At 35.0% G+C, this 22045-nt stretch overlaps 1 protein-coding gene across 1 annotated transcript; it reads right to left on the bottom strand.

Annotated features, from left to right (window-relative positions):
* Window positions 1-450: 450 nt before the first annotated feature.
* Window positions 451-20258, bottom strand: LOC132705017 (uncharacterized). Its single transcript, XM_060675419.1, has 13 exons — window positions 19903-20258; window positions 19779-19847; window positions 19672-19725; window positions 19039-19617; window positions 18880-18981; window positions 18740-18826; window positions 16393-16449; window positions 16083-16330; window positions 10837-10985; window positions 8704-8899; window positions 7004-7305; window positions 4299-4767; window positions 451-1060 (listed from the first exon to the last, which is right to left on the bottom strand). The coding sequence occupies exons 1-13, from the start codon at window positions 19928-19930 to the stop codon at window positions 506-508; spliced, it is 2895 nt and encodes a 964-aa protein (XP_060531402.1). The 5' UTR covers window positions 19931-20258; the 3' UTR covers window positions 451-505.
* Window positions 20259-22045: the final 1787 nt, after the last annotated feature.

Here is a 22045-nt window from a genome sequence, read left to right as displayed (position 1 = left end):
TATGAAAATTATATTTACCTCAACGGTTTGGCAGTTTTGACGCAACAATGAGATTAGGACCAGAAAATTTAAAAAACAACTGATAGACCCGTTCGCACTTCTGAACCTTTCACGATATTTTTTGTTCATCATTCGTGAAGCGAGATTTTTTTCGGACCGTCTACACCTTTCCGTAGTTTTTTGAATATCGGGTTGTTAATTATAAAATTGTAAAATAAAAATGTTGAATTAAAAAACTGATTAGTACTTAAGACTTGATTTTTTGGTAACTTTTAATCAGTACTTTTGGACAGATAATTCACTTTCTTGCATAAATACTTAAGATAATTATGTTTACCTCAATCGCTTGACGGTTTTGACCGAACAACAATTTAAAACACAAATGATAGAGTCGTTCCCACTTCTGAACCTGTCATTTGCGAGGCGAAAATGAAAAACCAACCTTTCGCTGTACATTTTATTAACAAAAGACTTAAGGAAAGAATATCGTTTTGCGCGGGGCGTTTTAACTATTCAATTTCTCTTTCGCACGAATTATTTCTTCGACTGCTCGCGACTTTTGCACCTGCACTATCGCCGCCAACATCCTTTTGACGATGGGCGACGGCGGGTCGTTTATATTGTAAGAAAAACTACTGAAATCCGGCACTTCCGGGCCGTCATTTTGCGGTCCGTCTTGACGCGGACTAATCTCGTGTTCCGTAACATTTTCCGCCTTGTTTTCCGACGTATTCGCCGCCGCGTCCGTCTGTTTTTCCGAAACAACGGCCGCGTCGGTCTTTTTTCCCATCGCGTCCACGTCCTTCACCATTCCGGTTTTCTCGTCCAGTATTTTGGTGGGCGGATCGTCCGGTATAGTGATACAATCCGACGACACGTTCTGTAGGGCGGAGAACGATTTGACCTTCAGGTAACCGCCACGAAGTGGCGGAGGCGCAGGGCTAGGACTCTTGCTGACGGCTGTCAAAGTAGTTGTAGGCACTAGGGTTAGGGTCGGGGAATTCCCTATTCCCTGCCCTCGTTTGACGTTCGTCAGGGTAACGTTCGGTGACAAAATCAGCTGTAAAAAAAAGGTGTACGGTGTGTTTCGAAATATAACGTCTCGGCCATAGGCATTGTTTATGTTTTAATTAATAAATAAATTAGAAATTTACAAGCACGGTGTAGCCTCTATAACAAAGACACTAATTTCCAAGTGCCGTGATAAATAAATAAATAAAACTTTAAGTTATGAGAAAATGGTAGACAGGAAAGATGTATAAATCGTTAGGATGCGCAATTTAAATTTAATTTGAAGTATACTGGGTGGCTAAAAAAAAGCGTGACGAATAAAACGTACATTTTTTTAAGAAGAAGTATTAGGAATAGGTATATGACATACTAATAAAAGTTGCAGGTCTTTCAGAAAAAATAATAACCGAGAATCAATAATTATTTTAAAAATAAAACTTACACTTTAACTGTTGAGATACTCGATAATAAAAATGAAATAAAATTTATTTTCTTAATATCTGTAATAACACTTTAAGGTATATGTTCTACTTAAAAAAAAAGATTGTTATTAATGTATTAACAATTATTAATAGAAGATAGGGTTTTTATTTTAAGAGAAATCAGTAGCGTACCATTAATGTCTGCCAAAATAGAGAGGTAAAATTCCGTATCTCCGCCACTGGTGTATTTGTAAAAAATTCTGGTACACTAAATAATGCCTCTTGATACATTAAACCATCAACGAGATTTTTCAATAATCCAAGAATATTCATTTATTTTGACTACCCTGTAGCTTCTAATTCAAATTCTGTTGAATATAATGGCGCTATTTCGACACTTTCTTAGAAAAGTGGAAATAATGGAAAAACTATTAGGTTTAGATGTGTATTATCATTAAGAAAAAAAAAATGAAAAATTTTAAAACGAATTTAAAACAAAATTTAATTTAACGTTTTAAACGTTTCAGTAATTTGAGTTTTTCTTTAATAATTAAAATGTTAATCAAGAGGGTTTTTTGGTTTAGATTTTTTAAAGATGACAATGCAGCAAACATATTTACCAAAATGTCAGTTATGATTTTAACAAAAAAGTTTATTTAACTTTGGCATAAATTCGACACGAAAAATTGTACAAAAGTACAAAACGCTCATCGCAGTATAAAATACGTTGTAATGAATTAACACATGATAAAACCACAACTAACCATAACTAAAATTATATACTCAAAAGAAGACATTGATAAGAAATTATGCAACAAGTGCCTGTCAAAATTTTTCAAACTTCTCTTTTTCTGTTTTAGTTACGTCACTTACGTCACCTGTTTTAGTTACGCATTACGGAATAAGTATAAGTTATAAATAATAATAAATTATATTTAATAATTTGGTATAAAATCGATGTTCGGTGTTAAACCCCTTTTTTTTATAGAAAAAAGTGTTAATTAAAATTAACTCGTCAGGTTATTACAAAATACCTTCTCCTAGATTCAGATTCAGTTTAGGAATACGGAAGCCAGCAGTATTATAGTAACCTGCGGAAATTTTTTGAAAAAAAAAATTGACATTTCTAACTAAAATTATATCCTCACAAGGTGACATAAAATTCACCGTCTTACCTGACTTCGTTAAGTCACATGGCATCACGCAATAAGTTATAAATTATAGAAAATTATAAAATCTTTTTCTTCTCTGGGTATAAGAATCATATCGATTATAATGATTTAATATTTTTTTATAAACTCGATGATCGGTATTAAACCTCTTTTTTTTATAGAAAAAAGTGTTTTAAAAAAAACGCTTACAGGCGGAGGGTACCCTGTGCTAGGTGGAAGAATTATACTGAGCGGTAAAGTCTGTTCATAGATATAAGAAAGTGACTAACTGATACGAATTAAGGAAAGACCCGGGCAAGCTGTAAGAACGAAATATGGCCGAACAGGTCCGTACTTTGCTTAGAATTTAATTATTTGGGGTTTTGTTAGGAAAGATATTAAACAATATTTATTTATTCATGTATGTATTTATGTTTAAATCTAAAATAAAATTACAAATTATTTTTATTTCCTACTTAAATTACTTAAAATTATTCACATAATATATCAGCATCACTATCGCCTGTTCTAATTATTATTTGTTCTATATTATTTGCAATATAGATATACGACTGTTCTGCTTTTTCTATATTTCTATATGTTTAACAGAATTTGCCCAACTTTGCGAAGTTTGAGGACCTTGGAGTTAACACGGGGAAAACATTGTTACGACGAATGGCAGATTTCAGTTGGTGCCAAACATGTTCAACGGGATTAAATATACAGTGGTAAGGTGGAAGCCTTAAAACTGTATGCCCTAGATTTTTTGCATAATTATCACAGACGTATTCCTTTTGTAGGTTCAAGCGTCAATTAATTGCTTTTTGGTATAATCTTCGTGAAAATAAATGTCGTTATTATACATGTAGTTTTGGTTTGTTGCCTTTGTGTCACATGAGGAAGGGGAACTGTCTACTGTGATAACTTGCATTCTCCAATACAATGACGCTATTAGGAGGAATGTTTGAAACTAGTTTGTTTTTAAACCAACTTTCAAATAAATCAGCGGTGGTGTCTTCATGGTAATCCGGAGAAAAATCTTTAATATTTTTCGCCGACAGAGAAAGTCCATTTGGAATCCAGAGCCAGCATGCAAAATAGTTATTCTTTTACCTCTTTTTGATGGCGCGTTTATCACTTATCAGTTGAGTCAACCCAACCCTTTTCCATACAGTTGATGTTGGAATTTTCGTCAATGTGACCGTTTCTTCTAAAGATCCTTGCTTGCTGGCACCACATTCAATGAGAGTCAAATAAACATTGTTTATAATTTCTTTAGTCTCAATAGAATGGTCGTTTCTACATTTGGGCGGGAGCATCTCCTGAGACACACTAGACTCGCACATATTTTGCATAATTCGCACACGATTCAACACACACTGTATTACACACGAAATAAGAACGATTACTTATAAACTAAAACTAAGTAGTATACCAAACCAAAGAACATTAAACACAGGAAGGTATAAAATTATTTTCTATTACGGATCACAATTTTACCTGAATTTAAATTCCGAAACTTTAGATAATAATCTTGTTACATTGTATGTTAATGACCACCCTTGGATAATCCCATTCAGAAGCAATTGGTCACTTTCTTATATCTATGGACGGACCATACCTAAAATCGCTATTTACCATTGACCAACAGAACCCGGGAGATTTGCAATTGCAGTATTCTGTATATAAGTTTCTTAAAAAAAAAAAAACTTACAGGCGGAGGATTGGTCTGAGTGACGGTCGTCGCTGGAGCGCTGACGAAAATGACGTCGTCGTCATCTTTAATCGTAATCGGATCGGAAGACTGGGCGGAAGGGGCGGGGACGGCCGCCGCCGCCGGTTTCGTCGGAAACTTGAAGTTTTTGATGCCCGCGATAAACTCCGTCCTCAGATTCTTCCGGACTTGGATCAGGGAGTTGATGGAGGTGCTCAGAACCTCCTGTAACTTGTTGTGGACGACCGCGAGAGCCTCTACGTTCGTGGCCTGCGACTGCTGCCTGTTCAGTTGCGTCAGCGTATAGGAGAGGTTCGAGTTGACCCGGGCCGCCGCCCTCACGGTCTTCTCGAACCACTCGTGCTTCATGGCGGGCGCGAGTTGAACGAGCCCCGCCCTTATCGGTTGCGTCGGTCGAACTCCGGGTGTTAATTTCGGTCGGCCGGCGCCCGGGACGGCTGCGGTACCACTGTCGGAACCGTTTTCGGTATAAACGCCACATTTAACTCGCGATTTTATCGGTTGGTTTCCGCGAAAACTTCAAACGTCACCACCGATTGACGCGAGTACAGCTCACCAAACGATATACCGCTTTTACAACTTTTTAAGACCCGAGTGTTGTAAAACATACGAGATATTCTGTTCAGATGTTAACCGACAAGAAGAGAAGATAAGGGAAACAGTTATATTAATTTAAGTTGGTGTATTTGTGAATGTAGTGAATTTGCCCATTAGATAGATTGATCACCTATATATCAAAGCTTAAACATAACATAACGCCTAGGATTTATAACGGATGTTTTCCCAGTTTGCTATTGGTCTTAATTAGTAATTATCAACGTTTTATTACAACATAGTTCCGGGGCAAAGGAATTAATTAGAAGGGTGAAGTAGAAAAAACATCTGCTCCTTGTTGAAAAATGTGTCAACGAAGGAGAAAATTTAGAATAACATTTTTCTTTTTACAAAACTTCTGGATCGCGCTTGCTAACGTTGACTGCCTCAGAGCTTGACTGAAACTGGCCAATATTTCACTCTGTACCTGCTTATATATTGTTTGAGGGCGGGAGGAGCTAACTGAGTGGCACAAACACCGTCTCGGATGACTGATTCCCATATTGGTAGAGCCGTTAAGATTACTAGGTTGCTTATAGATTTCTATAGACTCTAGTTTTAGTTTTATCGAATAAAATTTTATGTCTGGTTTCGTCATTGTATTCTGCAACTGTTGATGAGTTTATGTGTCTTAAGGCTATTTCCTGAACCTAGTTGAATGCTATAAACTCCTGGCATCTCAGATGGAATATTGCCTTTGGCGGATCGAAGATGTTGAGAGATTTTTGGACGAGTGGCAAATCTGGTTGTGACGTTATATTTCTTTAGAACTTTTGATAGTGATGTTTTGAATGTAAGGATGGACAACAGTGGCAAGTGTAGGATTGCTTTCGACCTCATTGCTATTGTAAGGTTGTAATGAAGTGTATTTTGTGATGGAACGCTTAATATCTCTAATGTGTAAATAATTAGAGAGAAGACCAGAGGTAAGGTGTTTTAATTCTGCGTTCAATGACTAACAACAAGAGAGTTGATAATCTATGATTTTTCGGCAGGATGGCGATGTGACCATGCATTAAGCTATCGGTCTTGGTCTGTGTGCGGTAGGTTTTCTGTAAATACAATGACCCAACTCAATGGTAAAACGTATGTTAGAGTTTAAATGTTAATGTTTAAATTTTGGTTTTGGGAGAAAGTTCGCGAGAAAATGGTTAACATTTTGAACAGTTTTTTTTTTTGCTTTTGGTTAATTGGTTTATCTTTTTTAATAATACATAGGTCACAAAGCAACGTGAAATGTTACAAATAAAATATTAATATTAAACCAATTCATGCAAAGGATAAAAGTCATTATGCAAAGCGTTGTCAGGAATAAATAAGTTTTTTTTTAGGAATTTTAGATATTTAAGAAATCCTTTTTCTAAGGGCTACCTTTAAAAAATCATTTCGTGAGGTCATTTATACAAATAACCCCCAATACCGTTATACATTTTTGAGAAGCTCATCACAAGCGGAATCAAATTTGCTTATAAAATATCGAGTGTTCCAAAAAAAAAAAAAAAATTATTGGAAGATTTTGGTGAAGTGCATTTTGTGATGGAACACTTAAGGTTTGAGAGAACGCAAGGCCGACCAACAACGGACATACCCCTCACCAATACCAAAAGTTTACAAAAATCGGGGAAAAATTTTTTTCAACGTCCTAAAACGCCACCTGGTGGCGGGGTACTCGTCGGGAAGCATCTCGCTCGCGGCGCATTCGATAGCCCAGGAAACGCCCCTTTCAACGACACCAATTTCGTTAAAATCCATCAAGTGATTCGGGAGTTATCGATATTTATTTCCCAAAACAACCCCCCCCCTCCTATTTGGAGTAAAAAAGCATTTCGATTCGTCTCACCTTCAGAAAATATTGAACTGAGGTGGCTTTTACTTGATGAAAATCCATTTAACAAAATAAATAAGAACTAAAAGTTCAGATTTTCAGGAAATTATATATTATGCCATGACAATTGTTTATTAAATGTCTTATTTCGTGAAAATCTGAACTTTTAGTTCTTATTTATTTTCAGAAAATATTACCCACTTAATAAGAAATTTCCGTGGAAACCAGCGTTATAAAATAAATAAATAAAAGTAAGGGTTCGTACCCGATCTGGGCACGCGGTGACGTCATACGATGCGGCAGGATCTTGATGTAACCGGGACCGGCGATCCGAGGCCCGGCCTGGAGATTGGGACGGGTCACCGTGTAACCCGGACCTCCGGAAACGGGAGTCTTGGTCCGGAAAGTGGTGTTACCAACGCGGAATACCTGACCGGACGTTCCAGGTTGTTGGCCCTTGTTGACGAGCGTCGCGTTCACCGCGGTCGCTATCGGTCTAGCGACCATGATGGCGGGCCGGGGAGCTATTTGGATCGGGGTGGTGGGCGCGACGACCGGATTTAGCCTCTAAACGGGAAAAAAAACGCAATATTACTTTTTTTTCCAAAGAAAATTCCAGAGGCCACTGCAATACTATTTACAAAACCTCTGGGTTCCTCCTGCCAATCATCCTGCTGGTTGTTTCAGAGCTTAACTGAAATTGTTTCGGTTCAGTTCAGAAGAAGCCAGCAGGATGATTTTCTAGAGAAATTTAATTTCTTATTTTTTTTCAATCTGATGTACAGTTTTTTCTTGAGAAAATAAAAACCTCTTTTCTGCGTGGTCATAACAATATCGCTAATATGACAGCATATGCAGAGCAATTAGTTCTTATTTTTTAAGCGAGACGACTAAAAAAAATGGGATTAAATCCGCAATTGGTTCTTTTTTTAAAGGAAATCAGTGGCGTGCCAAATTCACCACTACACAGAGGAATAAGAATATATTTTAAATATTATTCGTTTTTACTATTTTTCTTTATATTGTATATATTTATTATGTAGTTACATTTTATTATTTTTATTAGACTTTAAGGTGGCAAATTTTTTTAGTGATCCCTGTTATTGCAAATTTAAATTTTAAGCATAACTAAGAGAGTTTAAAAAACACTTTTAACGAAATTTAGAAGCGATTCGAGGTCCGTTAAAAACTGAAATACGGAATTTTTAAAACCCATCACTGCAACTTATACATGTTTTTTTTTTTTATTTATCTTATATATTATATTATGTTATATTTTATCAATCATTATTATTTATTTTTCTTTATATTGTATATGCATATTTTTTAGTTATATTTTTGTTTGTTATTGCAAATTTAAATTTTATTATTAGCCTCTCTGAATTGGCTGTTTCGGAAGATAGCCATCTATTAATGAACTTTCCTTTATTCATTTCATATGCTACATTTTGTAACTCATTATTTTTTATACTGCACAAACATTATTTATTTCAATTTTATTATTTATTTTTATTATAGTCTTTAAATTTGGCAATTTTTTTTAACGATTCATATTAGTGCAAATTTAAATTTCATTATTACTGTCTCTGAATTGGCCGTTTTGGGAGAAACCAGAAGAGGGTTTTCAAAAAAATACGGAATTTTTAAAAACTATCACTGCAATTTATACTTACATTTTTTTATTTCTTATTTTATGTATTATTGTACAATACATATTTTATTATTTATTCATTTATTATCATTTTACGAATGTTACTATTTATTTTTATTATAGTTTTCAGTTGTCCTTCGTTATTAGGGAAGTTTTGTATAGACATGTTTCTTTCTTTCTTAAATTTTAAAAAATGAGCACTGCTTTGTTTTTTTGATGCCCGCTGACTCTTATTTTTCTGTTTTCAAACGAAACGTCTAACCAAAAGTAGACCGTTTACTTTATAGTCATCAAAAAAAAGAAACTTTAGTTACTTTGCGAGGCGGTTCTTCCTCTACGACAGGACGGTAGTCCGGATCGTCGGACGAGTCTTTCCTCTTCCGTTTTCTCGGTTCCTGTGACGGTTTTCCGTTCTCTTTTTTTTGCGTTTTACTATTGCACACAACGTTGCACCCCGTGTAGTCGGTCGTCATCAGTTCGGGCATCTTTTCGGCGAGAGACGACACACGCCTAAATAAAAAAATTAAGTTTTTTTTTTTTCGAACAAACAATTTATTTCCTGGATTTCTCTCATTTCGCCAATGACCCCGTTCAGTCATCGGTTTCGATTAAGCTCTGCGCGGGAGAAATCGAGAAGATTTGAATATTTGTTAATAAAATTAATAATATTTATTTTAACGAAGACGACTACAAAATTGTATACGACGTATAAAAAAAAAGATCCGCACAAAAAAGAATTCTAGATTCTAGATTATAAAATGTTTTGGATAACAAAAATATTTTAAACTTTTGTCTCTAAACTCCAATGGCAGATTGTAAAAAATAATCAAGTGACCTCGGCGTCTTGTATGCGCAAGACCCCTTAATATTCGATCTTGAACCAACAATACCAATAATTTACACTATGTGAAATAGGAGTATGACAATGAGACTTCCAGTTGAAACATTCACCCAGAACCCTCACAGGATCCCTACTTGCGACGACGTCATTGCCTACACATACATTAAAATTATCACGTGGATTCTGATAATTATGAAACCTTATAGTTTGGGTTTTGCTTGCGTTGAAATATAGATGAATTTATCCAAACCACGTCATCAGCACTTCTGTGAGAGGTCATCGTCATTTTCACACGACAATACCAAGTAAATATCATCATAAGCGTACATCACAAAAAACGACGTATCAGGTAAAAGTTTCAAGATACAATTTACAAGAGTACGGGGCCAAAACTGAACCTTGAGGGACACCCATCTCTTTGCGTAGATAGACTCGCCAGTGGGAGAATTTTGTATTGGGCAAACAAACCCCTACAAGATGTAAACTTGGAAATATGCGCAAGACTCCTTAATATTCGATTTTCAGCCAAAAATACCAATAATTTACACCACATATACATTTAGAGTTGAAATAATTGTATCACAATGAGACTTCCAGTTGAAACATTCACCCAGAACCCTCACAGGATCCCTACTTGCGATGACGTCATTGCCTAAACATACATTAAAATTATCACGTGGATTCTGATAATTATGAAACCTTATAGTTTGGGTCTGTCTAAGAAAGCGTACTCAAACCCTTTCGAAAAACTATTTAAAAAAGGGCACGACTCTGTTTCTTTTTAGACACGATGTGCCACTTAGAAAAGATAGATGCAATAAGAATGTTAGCGGACCCATTATCAAACCCGATCCTCTTTTTAATAAAAACGTTGGTATGCCATCTGATCCAAGACTTCTTGCTTTTACTTTTTTTTTTAAATATGCAACAGCCCATCCTCCATACAAAGAAATATATATAAAAACTCTGGTCATTAACATCCCAAATAAAACTCAGACCAACGAACCAAGAACTAACGATATTTTTCGTATGATATAAAAAATAGTTATTAAATAAAGACGCCACGATATTTTTCTGCTCTGCTTATTCATTAAATTAAAATTCTGAATACTGGACCGACAATCGCTCCGAAATGACCCCCGCGAGCAGCACTACAAAGATCGACAGAATCCGAAATCCGAACTAATTTTTTATGTTTTTTCACCGGTTAAGAACAAACAGATTTTTTTTTAATTAGCACTAGACGCCTTAATTTCGTTATTAATCCGCTTTTTTAATGCTTTTTAAAGAAAGCTAGAAATAAGCATGGAAAATAAATAAATACAAATTATTTTATATTCCTAGGCGTAACTAAGATATTCACAGAAGATTCAAATATATTTATATATATATATATATATATATATATATATATATATATATATATATATATATATATATATATATATATATATATATATATATATATATATATATATATATATATATATATATATATATATATATATATATATATATATATATATATATATATATATATATATATATATTTATTTATATATGCTAAATGATAAAAAATAGATAATTAACGCTGGCGATAACTTACGCGAGCTCCGTGCGGTAATAGTCGATGAATTCGGCACAAGAGGCCCTCAATCTGGCCAACTGGGTCGGTTGGCATCGATAGCAGTTCCAGTCGTCGCTGTTCCGGATCTCTTTGAACCGTTTCAGGCCGAAATTGTTCTTGATGCACCTCTGAGACACAAAATAATAAAGCAAAAACGTAACCAGCTTCTTATGGGAGATACGAAAAAAAGTTTCGTACAAAAATTGCTCGGATTCTCCTAAAGATTTAAAATATTGTTTGTAATTTTGTTGATACGGGGTGTTCCAAAAAAGTGTCTTCGCGACATCAACTTTGTTATTTTAAATGGAACACCCTATGTGTCGACATTTTCGGAATCCTTTATTAAAACAAAGGTCACTTTCTTGAGAAATTCTTATTCGAATTTTGCATAGTTTACGCCCCATACAAAAATTGTGTTGTGACGCTACTGATAAAGGTATTGCAATGAAAATTTAACCACAGACTAATGAGATGATGCACCACTCAATCGGTTTGACAGATGCGCCTCAGCTTATACAGGGTGTCTCCAACAGGTGGTACCGCTTTGGCGAATTCGATTAACAAAAATAAGGTAATTTATAATAGTTAAATAAGAACAAACGTTGTTCAGATTTTCACATAAATATATTTAAATGACAGCTGTTTCGGCAACACCGTGCATTTATCAAATGTCATTTGAATTTGAATTTAAAGCTGCTCACATTAGGTCACTTGTTGGCAATATTAGGTAGTTTTTAAATATCAAAGACACGATACTACTTCTTTTAAAAATACAACAAAAACAATCAGAAATGTCAAAGTTTGTTTATACCTTAATGCGTCAAAAAATAAAATTGTGATGTCATAGCCAACTACATTTATAAATATTTCGATATTTCTTTGTTATTTTGACGCCAGATGAAACGAGCATTTTAAGAGGGACATTTTTAACTAGACTTTATGGAACAAATTAACGAACTCTTTTTAGTTCATTTTTTGTTTTATAGATTGGTTTTTTCAAATTTGCTACCTCGTTTAGTGAGCCTATAAACTTTATTTATTTATTTTTGTTATAAGGTATTTTCATTCAAGGTAGATAATTAACTATAAGAAAGGAAATGTTAAGGTAGCAAAAAAAATTTTTTTTTGAATAAAAAAGTTATGTAAAAATTTGAAAAATTGTGTACCGTCCTAGGCCCCCCCACCAGATTAGTATGTCTGGTATATTGGACCATATTTTAAAAATAGAATTTTTCAGTTCATTTTTTATATAATTTATGAATTATATGTAAGTTTAGATTTTTCAATAAATCGTTAAGCACTAAGGAGGATTAAATATTAAGGAATCTTAGATTTAGTAAAAAATTTTAGTACTGACAAAATTTGCGCCAGCAGTAGCGGTTATGAAAATATAATTAGGAATTTATTTATTTTATTCTATTTTTTTTATATTATTATTTATTAAAAATTTTTAAGATCTGTTACAGTGTGTAGTATACAGTCGATTTTTTTTTTAAATTTCCGCGTATTAATGGACACCCTGTATTGTTAGCAATAGGTTTTATTCTGAAGTATCATATCTTCTATAAAAGAAGTAGTATCATGTTTTTGCTATTCAAAACATATCTATTATTGCCAACAAGTGACCTAATGTGGGCATTGTTATCTTAAACTTCGAATATCTCAAAAAGTACGTAAAATTTAAATATAAGATAAATTACAAACTCACCTTATTTTTTGTTCTAGAATTGATATCTGAATAAAAATATAGTGTGTTACATTTGAAAATCTTGAGATTTTGTAAATTGAATTCGCCAGAACGGTACCACCTATTTGGGACACCCTGTATAAGCTGAGGCGCATCTGTCACACTGATTGAGTAGTGCATCATCTCATCAGTCTGTGGTTCAATTTTCATTGCAATACCTGGATGGATAGCGTCACAACACAATTTTATATCGAACAATCAAAAAATGAAAAAAAAAATTCTGCCCAAACTATGCAAAATTCGAATAGGAATTTCTTTAGAAAGTGACCTTTATTTTAACCAATTATTCCAGAAATGTCTAAATATAAAGGGGGTTCCATTTAAAATGACGATGTCGGGGGGAGACATTTTTGGGACACCCTGTATCAACAAAATTATAATATTTTAAATCTTCAGGAGAGTCCAGGAAACTTTTGTATGAAACTTTTTTTCCAAAACTGATGCTCAAATAACTTGTTGCACTTGTTTACAAACTTAATATGTCTAGTGTAACGAGCTTTTTATAAATTAAAAAAAAAAAACGAAAGCAAGATCACTATAACTGTCTATTTTTTGTTTATCTTTTTTTTATATATTAACCTTTCAAATGCATTTTTCAGAGCTAGCGAAAACGCCGAACTGAACCTCAAAGCAAGGTCACTATAACTGTCTATCCTTTCTTCGTCATTCTTTTTATTTATTGGCCTTACAACTGCCTTTTTCACAGCCACAGGAAAAGCCAAAACTGATGGTCAAATAAGTTATTGCAGAGCTAGCGAAAACGCCGAAATGAGCCTCAAATAAGTTGGTGCTCTTATTTAAAAACTGAAAGCAAGGTCACTATAACTGTCTATCTTTTGTTTATCTTTTTTTTTATATATTGACCTTTAAAATGCCTTTATCAGAGCTAGCGAAAAGGCCGAACTGAACCTCAAATATATTGTTGCACTTATTTAAAAACTGAAAGCAAGGTCACTATAACTGTCTATCCTTTCTTCGTCATTCTTTTTATTAATTGGCCTTACAACTGCCTTTTTCACAGCCACTGGAAAAGCCAAAACTGATGGTCAAATAAGTTATTGCATTTGCTTAGAAACTTAATACGTCTAGTCTAGTCTAGCTTTTTATAAATTAAAAAAAAATGAAAGCAAGATCACTATAACTGTCTATCTTTTGTTTATCATTCTATTGATATATTGACCTTTAAAATGCCTTTATCAGAGCTAGCGAAAAGGCCGAACTGAACCTCAAATATATTGTTGCACTTATTTAAAAACTGAAAGCAAGGTCACTATAACTGTCTATCCTTTCTTCGTCATTCTTTTTATTAATTGGCCTTACAACTGCCTTTTTCACAGCCACTGGAAAAGCCAAAACTGATGGTCAAATAAGTTATTGCATTTGCTTAGAAACTTAATACGTCTAGTCTAGTCTAGCTTTTTATAAATTAAAAAAAAATGAAAGCAAGATCACTATAACTGTCTATCTTTTGTTTATCATTCTATTGATATATTGACCTTTAAAATGCCTTTATCAGAGCTAGCGAAAAGGCCGAACTGAACCTCAAATATATTGTTGCACTTATTTAAAAACTGAAAGCAAGGTCACTATAACTGTCTATCCTTTCTTCGTCATTCTTTTTATTAATTGGCCTTACAACTGCCTTTTTCACAGCCACTGGAAAAGCCAAAACTGATGGTCAAATAAGTTATTGCATTTGCTTAGAAACTTAATACGTCTAGTCTAGTCTAGCTTTTTATAAATTAAAAAAAAATGAAAGCAAGATCACTATAACTGTCTATCTTTTGTTTATCATTCTATTGATATATTGACCTTTAAAATGCCTTTATCAGAGCTAGCGAAAAGGCCGAACTGAACCTCAAATATATTGTTGCACTTATTTAAAAACTGAAAGCAAGGTCACTATAACTGTCTATCCTTTCTTCGTCATTCTTTTTATTAATTGGAATTACAACTGCCTTTTTCACAGCCACTGGAAAAGCCAAAACTGATGGTCAAATAAGTTATTGCATTTGCTTAGAAACTTAATACGTCTAGTCTAGTCTAGCTTTTTATAAATTAAAAAAAAATGAAAGCAAGATCACTATAACTGTCTATCTTTTGTTTATCATTCTATTGATATATTGACCTTTCAAATGCCTTTTTCAGAGCTAGCGAAAACGCCGAACTGAACTTCAAATATGTTGCTGCACGTATTTAAAAACTGAAAGCAAGGTCACTATAACTGTCTATCCTTTCTTCGTCATTCTTTTTATTTATTGGCCTCACAGCTACATTCTTCAGAGCTACCGGAAAAGCCGAACTGAGCCTCAAATAAGTTGGTGCTCTTATTTAAAAACTGAAATCAAGGTCACTATAACTGTCTATCTTTTATTTATCATTCTTTTTATATAGTGACCTTTTAAATGCCTTTATCAGAGCTAGCGAAAAAGCCGAACTGAACCTCAAATATATTGCTGCACTTATGTAAAAACTGAAAGCAAGGACACTATAACTGTCTATCCTTTCTTCGTCATTCTTTTTATTTATTGGCCTTACAACTGCCTTTTTCACAGTTACTGGAAAAACCAAAACTGATGCTCAAATAAGTTATTGCATTTGCTTAGAAACTTAATACGTCTAGTCTAGTCTAGCTTTTTATAAATTAAAAAAAACTGAAAGCAAGATCACTATAACTGTCTATCTTTTGTTTATCATTCTATTGATATATTGACCTTTAAAATGCCTTTATCAGAGCTAGCGAAAAGGCCGAACTGAACCTCAAATATATTGTTGCACTTATTTAAAAACTGAAAGCAAGGTCACTATAACTGTCTATCCTTTCTTCGTCATTCTTTTTATTAATTGGCCTTACAACTGCCTTTTTCACAGCCACTGGAAAAGCCAAAACTGATGGTCAAATAAGTTATTGCATTTGCTTAGAAACTTAATACGTCTAGTCTAGTCTAGCTTTTTATAAATTAAAAAAAAATGAAAGCAAGATCACTATAACTGTCTATCTTTTGTTTATCATTCTATTGATATATTGACCTTTCAAACGCCTTTTTCAGAGCTAGCGAAAACGCCGAACTGAACTTCAAATATGTTGCTGCACGTATTTAAAAACTGAAAGCAAGGTCACTATAACTGTCTATCCTTTCTTCGTCATTCTTTTTATTTATTGGCCTCACAGCTACCTTCTTCAGAGCTACCGGAAAAGCCGAACTGAGCCTCAAATAAGTTGGTGCTCTTATTTAAAAACTGAAATCAAGGTCACTATAACTGTCTATCTTTTATTTATCATTCTTTTTATATAGTGACCTTACAACTGCCTTCAGCTAGCGGAAAAGCTGAACTGACCTTCGCATAAGTTATTACACTTCATGAAGTCGGTGTAATAAGCTTAATAATAATGATAGGAATATTTACAAAAAACCACTCGCGTCGCAGAGATAGGACAAACAGCATCACATGAAAATCATTTACCACGATGGCTTACCTTGCAGAAGACGAACTCGCAGGAGGAACAGCAGAGTACTTCCCCGCCCTGGCCGCACCACCTGCAATAGAGTTCGCTGCCGTCTTCGTCTTTTTCGAACTCGCCGCTCGTATAAAAATGGTAGCAGTTCTTGCAGATCAACACCTTCAGCAGAGGGTGCACGAACCGGTTGTTCTGGCCGTTTAAGGCGCTGCCCAGGTGGACGTTGCAAGCGGTGCAGTGGATTTTTGTGTTCTGCACAGGATTGTCTGCAGGATTTACCAGTTCGGATAATAAAAAAAAAAAACGGCGTCGGTGTTACAACTTTTACCTTTGCCGTACATCTGAGACCTTAACGCCATTTCTTCTGCGGTCAGGTCGAAAATCACTAAAAAAACAAGAACGTCCTATATATTGAAGTGAGGTTGGCTTTTACTTGATGAAAATCCATTTAACAAATAAATAAGAACTAAAACTTCGGATTTTTAAGAAATTATATATATTCACATGACAATTGTTTCGACAGCACCGTGTCTGTCTTCACCAAATGTAATATTTACAAACTACCTGCTACTATATACACCGAAAATTGACAATGAAACCTTAATGTTATTGTGAGAATTTAAGTTTAATAATGGAGAGATATTTAAATCTAATTGATCGTTAAGCAATACATTTGAATTTTGTTAATCTTCCAATAAATTTAATTTTCTACTTTTTGTGGCTGTATGTAAAATATCAAAATTGTCGTCAAAAATGTGTTTTTCTGTGTTTAAGTGTGTAGCTTAATTAGAATTGAGAGTATTGTTTTTAAATGCTCTTTTATGTTTGTTAATGCGTTTCTTGAAGGATCTAGAATATAGAATATAGAATCTAATAGGAACTGCCGGATGCATGGAAAAACCATTTCCAAAACCTGAGAATAAAAGAGCTACGATGATGCAGAACAAGAATTACGACCAAACAAAATTGAAAGAAGAGGAGAAAGCCTGAAAAATATATTCATACATTTTTATCCTAACTAGACTTTTTTTAAATATAAAATAATATATAGGTTGTTCCTTAAGAAAAAATATAAAAATTGAGTATTAAAAACTATAATTTGTTTTTTTATGTTTGATCATGTCCATATATCATATATCTTTCACTAGCTAATTTGCAACTAAAAAATAGCAGTTCCGATAATAAATCATTACTATTAGTCTTAAAAATTCCCCCCACTACATTTATACTTCTTTCGTTATATATTATTATTATTATTGATTGTTTTTATGTCACCATCCTTTCTTTACTCTGTGGAGGGTCACACAGCACCGATACGTCAATAAAATTATTATTTTGGTTTTTCCAGTTTGACAGCCAGATCTGCATCCCAAGAAACAAAAAATAAACATTTTATGGTTTAAGAAAAAAATAAAAAAGGATTATTGTTATAATTTTAGTCCTATTTCAGGACTTTTCCAAGACTTTGGATTTAAAAATTAAATTAAATTAAATGGGGAAAAAAAACCTAAAAGTGACCTTTCCTCTCGGTAATGCTGTAAATAGAGTTAAACGTTTGGGAATTCACTTGGGAATTCACGCTTTTTCCTATTTGACTTCGCTTATGAATTTTAACTAATGAGAAAAAAAGAAACAAAATTTTGAAAAAAATAAATAAAAAGTATAATTTCAACATTTCATGAAGATTCACAATTTCAACATTTTTATTTATTAATATATCACACTTTTCCGGGAGAGAATTTCGGTGTATCTTTTTGTTTTTTTAATACTACTAATAATTTTGTATTTACGACGGACTACATAACCAAGAAAACCATAATTCTAACTCGAGGCTTTCTTCTTTTTTGTTACCTATATGTATATAACAATGTTGTTCATTTTTTTATTGTCTTTAGTTGAAAATTGTTAATTAATTAACAATTAACAAATAATTAATATGCAAAAACTGAAGGCTAAACGAGGAAGTGTATAAAATAAAAATAAAATCATATATTCTTTTTTATTTCACCGTCCTTTATTCTGAGGAAGGTCACGCAAGACCGAAACGTCAATAAAGGTAATATTTTGGTTTTTCGGTTTGATAACCACAACTCCATGCCAAGAAACCAAAAAATAAATATATTTTATGGTGTAACAAAAAAAAAAAAACAATTTTAGACCTATTTCGGGACTTTTCCAAGACTTTCCATTTCATGTCTCGTCCATAGAAAACAGATGGTATCTGTTAAAAATATAATTAAAAATACTAGGCAGTAAATCACTAAATTCTGTCAATTAAGTCACAGAAAATGCGAAAAAATGGGCAGAAGGACCATTTAATATAAAAAAGATAAAATCGAATAGAAAAAAAAACCTTAAAAGTGACCTTTCCTCTGGGTTATGCTGTATATAAATCTTAAAAGATGACCACATTATGAACGTTTGCTAATACCAACAGACTCTTCACAAAATAAAACATGATATTTATATGAAGATTCACAATATCAACAACTAAAAGTGCCGTTCGATGACAGAAAATGTACGCCCACATAAAATTGAAAAATATTATCAAGGAAACTCTGCCTCTACATGCTCTTAGGGCACCAAATGAACCGTCATGAGTTCATTAACACATTAAATTTGACATTACGCAACTTCAGGGCATTGTTAATAAATAAAGATCATCATATTCCTACCTTCTGCTCCGGTAACTTCATCAACTAGCGTGGAAAAGGTGGCTTCGTAGGGCAGGGGGCTCGCGTTTCCTTCATTAGCCGCGTTATCTTAAACAATCCCATTTATAATTTAGTTCCCCAATGTCCAGGCAACACCTTACCGTTGGTGATAACCGGAGCCTCGTCCACATCCATCGATATATCGGGACAAAGCAGGGACGGATCCAATTCCATTTCCATATCTTCTTCCGCTTCCCCGTCGTCTAAAAACGTTCGCAAATTCATTTGGCGCGGAACAAAACCAAAAACTACTCCCTTACCGCGCGAACCGGAAGACTTGGTCAGATGCTCCTTCAAAATCGAGGAATTCTTCTTCCTGCTACCCGATTCACCTTCCATAACCTCAGAGTCGTCGGTTTTCTTTATCGCGATAGCATCGACCCCTGCCAATTCTCCTTTATCACACGAACTTTTGTCCTCCACCTCCTTGGAGTCAACTTCTTCGCTTTTTTCATCACACGTTTCCACTTCACTGCCCGGTTCACAAACTGACTCTTTTCCGACACCCGAAGCAGTCACTTCTTTGAGGTTAACCGAATGGGAAGGGTCGTCTTTTTCCAGCAATTCCGCGTCAACAGCGGCTTTTTCACTATCAGCATCGGCTGTCGCTTCGGCACTGTCGGACGCACCCTCCTTATCGGAGGTACGGCTATCGCCGCAGGCATTTGCATCCGGAGTGCCTGGATCGGGCTCTGCCGCGTCCATACTGGATTTTTCCGGATCAGCGATCTTCAGGGTGCCGCCGTTATTAACGTCGCCAACGCCATTCTCTAATATACTCGGAGATTCGGATTTATTGTTATCTTCAACGTCCGTTCCCGCATTGTTTAGGGTGGTATCTAAAAAGCGAATTTTTGAAACGGATTTCTGGAATGTATACTCGCCGTCCGAACCTTTCTGGGCGGTTTTTTCGCGGACGTAAAACCCGGCCGTCGCATACTCGCGATCTAAAACGAAAAATACAAATCGCAAAGCAAAAACAACACAATCGAAAGGGTACCATTATTCGAGTCGTCCCCGTCGACCAATGACCGCTTTGTCCTGGAATTCTCGTAGGTTGCGATTTTATCTGGAACGGTATTCGTTTTAGCCAGAGCGCGTCGAAATAAGCAAATATACACTACCTGTCTGAACGCCGACAACTTCGTCCATTTTAAGGTTATCCTTCAAAAAATCAAACAAACATCTTGTTTACGTCGGAAAAACATTCGATCGCTCGCCTAGAAACTGTCACTCGATTTTCGCCACCCGCTTGTCCATAGCCGCCGCGATTATGTGCATCCACGTAGACGTAAAACCCGCTGGGAGATCGCCGAAAATCGGAAAGTTAGATTTAGACAGGTTCGTACCGTTAAAATTCGGCGGAAAAAATCCGCAGAGACCGAAACCCAACGCGACTGCAACAATGGCGTACCGCTGCTATTTCTCGAACCACGAAAATTTGTTACCACGCACGAATACGGCGGAAAAACACTTAATAGTGTGTTCTCTTTTTGTGCGAAACGACCGATACTACGTACGTCTGCACTTGGTCGGTAGCGGCTTGCGGATCGATGCGTTCGCGATCGACAGATGGCGCCTTCGGCGTCGAAGCCAGAGAGGTTATGGTGTCGCGGTTTTTACTGTGACACGTTCGATATCGAAAACGATCGAAATAGATTTAGTCAACGCGCAATGACAACAGACTTTTGACAGCAAGCGACATTTACGATCGTTAAACTAACCAAAAAAAAAACTGTTAATTTATGGTACGTTATTGCTGCGCGTTCAATTAAGTAGGATAAATCGTACATAGCTAAAAATTTGAATTGCAAAGGGTTCCGTGTGCGCAGAAGGTGCAAACCAAGACGTGCGGCTGTCACCACGGATACAAATATGGACTGGCGATTGTTTCCGCGGGTGTACGGTAGCGGCGCTGCCGTCGCCAGGCGTGGCGGCGCTGTCAACGGCGGCCATTTTTATCATAGAAGAGAGAGAGACGGCAAACTTTCGTCTCCGATTTACTGCAGAAAACGTTTGAGAAGCACTGCAACAAATGTAACACGTACTGAGCACAACCACTGCACAGAACTATCAACGTATCGAACTGGGATTGGTCTTATTTAATTCGAGATGGAAAAATATTTGCTAAGGCTCAATTCACAACTACTTTCGCGATACGTAGAATGTTAATGGACTATGGCTATTATTTCATGGTACAGGCTACTTTTGCTGCGTATCTTCGTAAGTTTCGTGGACAGAAAGTTGCGGTTTTCGCGAGACCGTACTATTTAACGGCATTAACAAAATGTTCACGGTCTCCTCGTATATCAACTACCAGATAAATTATCGCTAATGTGAAAACTGTCTCATATATAAATTTTTCGGTAGAACTGCGTTCCGCCTTCGGAATCGATATACGGGATCGGGTATGCATATTTACGGACCAGGAAATTCGTGTTTCCTTTACCTTTTCGGAAATATACAATAGTATGTGCACCTTCACAGAAACAAGGAAATATGTGCCAATTTTTAAAAAATAAATGCTAAATTTAGTAGTTGGCTTTGGCCACTGTTCTTGACTACAAAAATCAACGATTTTTGAATCGACTTAAAGTAGCTTTCATTTCTTTATTATTGTTGTTCATGGTCTTCGATATTATTATACCTATATTTATCGGTACATATGCTTTCTACTAAATGTAGTATATGGCTGCTTTAACACTTTTTTATATTTGCATTTTCCTTTTTTTCTTTTATTATTAATATTTTGGGCTACATTGATGCAGATATGGAAGTGTATTCAACACATGGGTTTTAGATTTTAAAAAATTGACAATAGGCAAGTTTTAATGGAATCTTTTAGAATTCTGAAATGGCGACTGGAATATCTAGAAAAAATTAGGATTTACAAAGAACAACAAAAGTCAATTATTTACTTGGATGAAACCTTGTTCGACACTTATGATACCCCGAAAAAGGGTTGGGTTGGCTCCACTGATAAGTGTAAAACAAACGCGCCATCAAAAAGAGGCAAAAGAATAAATATTTTGCATGCTGGCTCTAAAGATGGTTGGATTCCAAATGGACTTCCTCTGTCTGCGAAAAATATTAAAGATTCTTCTCTGGATTACCATGAAGACACCACCGCTGATTTATTTGAAAGCTGGTTTAAAAACAAACTAGTTTCAAACATTCCTCCGAATAGCGTCATGGTAATGGACAATGCAAGTTATCACAGTAGACAGTTGAGACTAAAACCCTTAACAGTGAATTTCCCCCTGTTAA

Source organism: Cylas formicarius, unplaced genomic scaffold (genome assembly GCF_029955315.1).
Source record: "Cylas formicarius isolate icCylForm1 unplaced genomic scaffold, icCylForm1.1 PGA_scaffold_7__23_contigs__length_41026272, whole genome shotgun sequence".
In the NCBI taxonomy this organism is placed as follows: Eukaryota; Metazoa; Arthropoda; class Insecta; order Coleoptera; family Brentidae; genus Cylas; species Cylas formicarius.
This window is presented reverse-complemented; position numbering and strand designations above follow the sequence as displayed.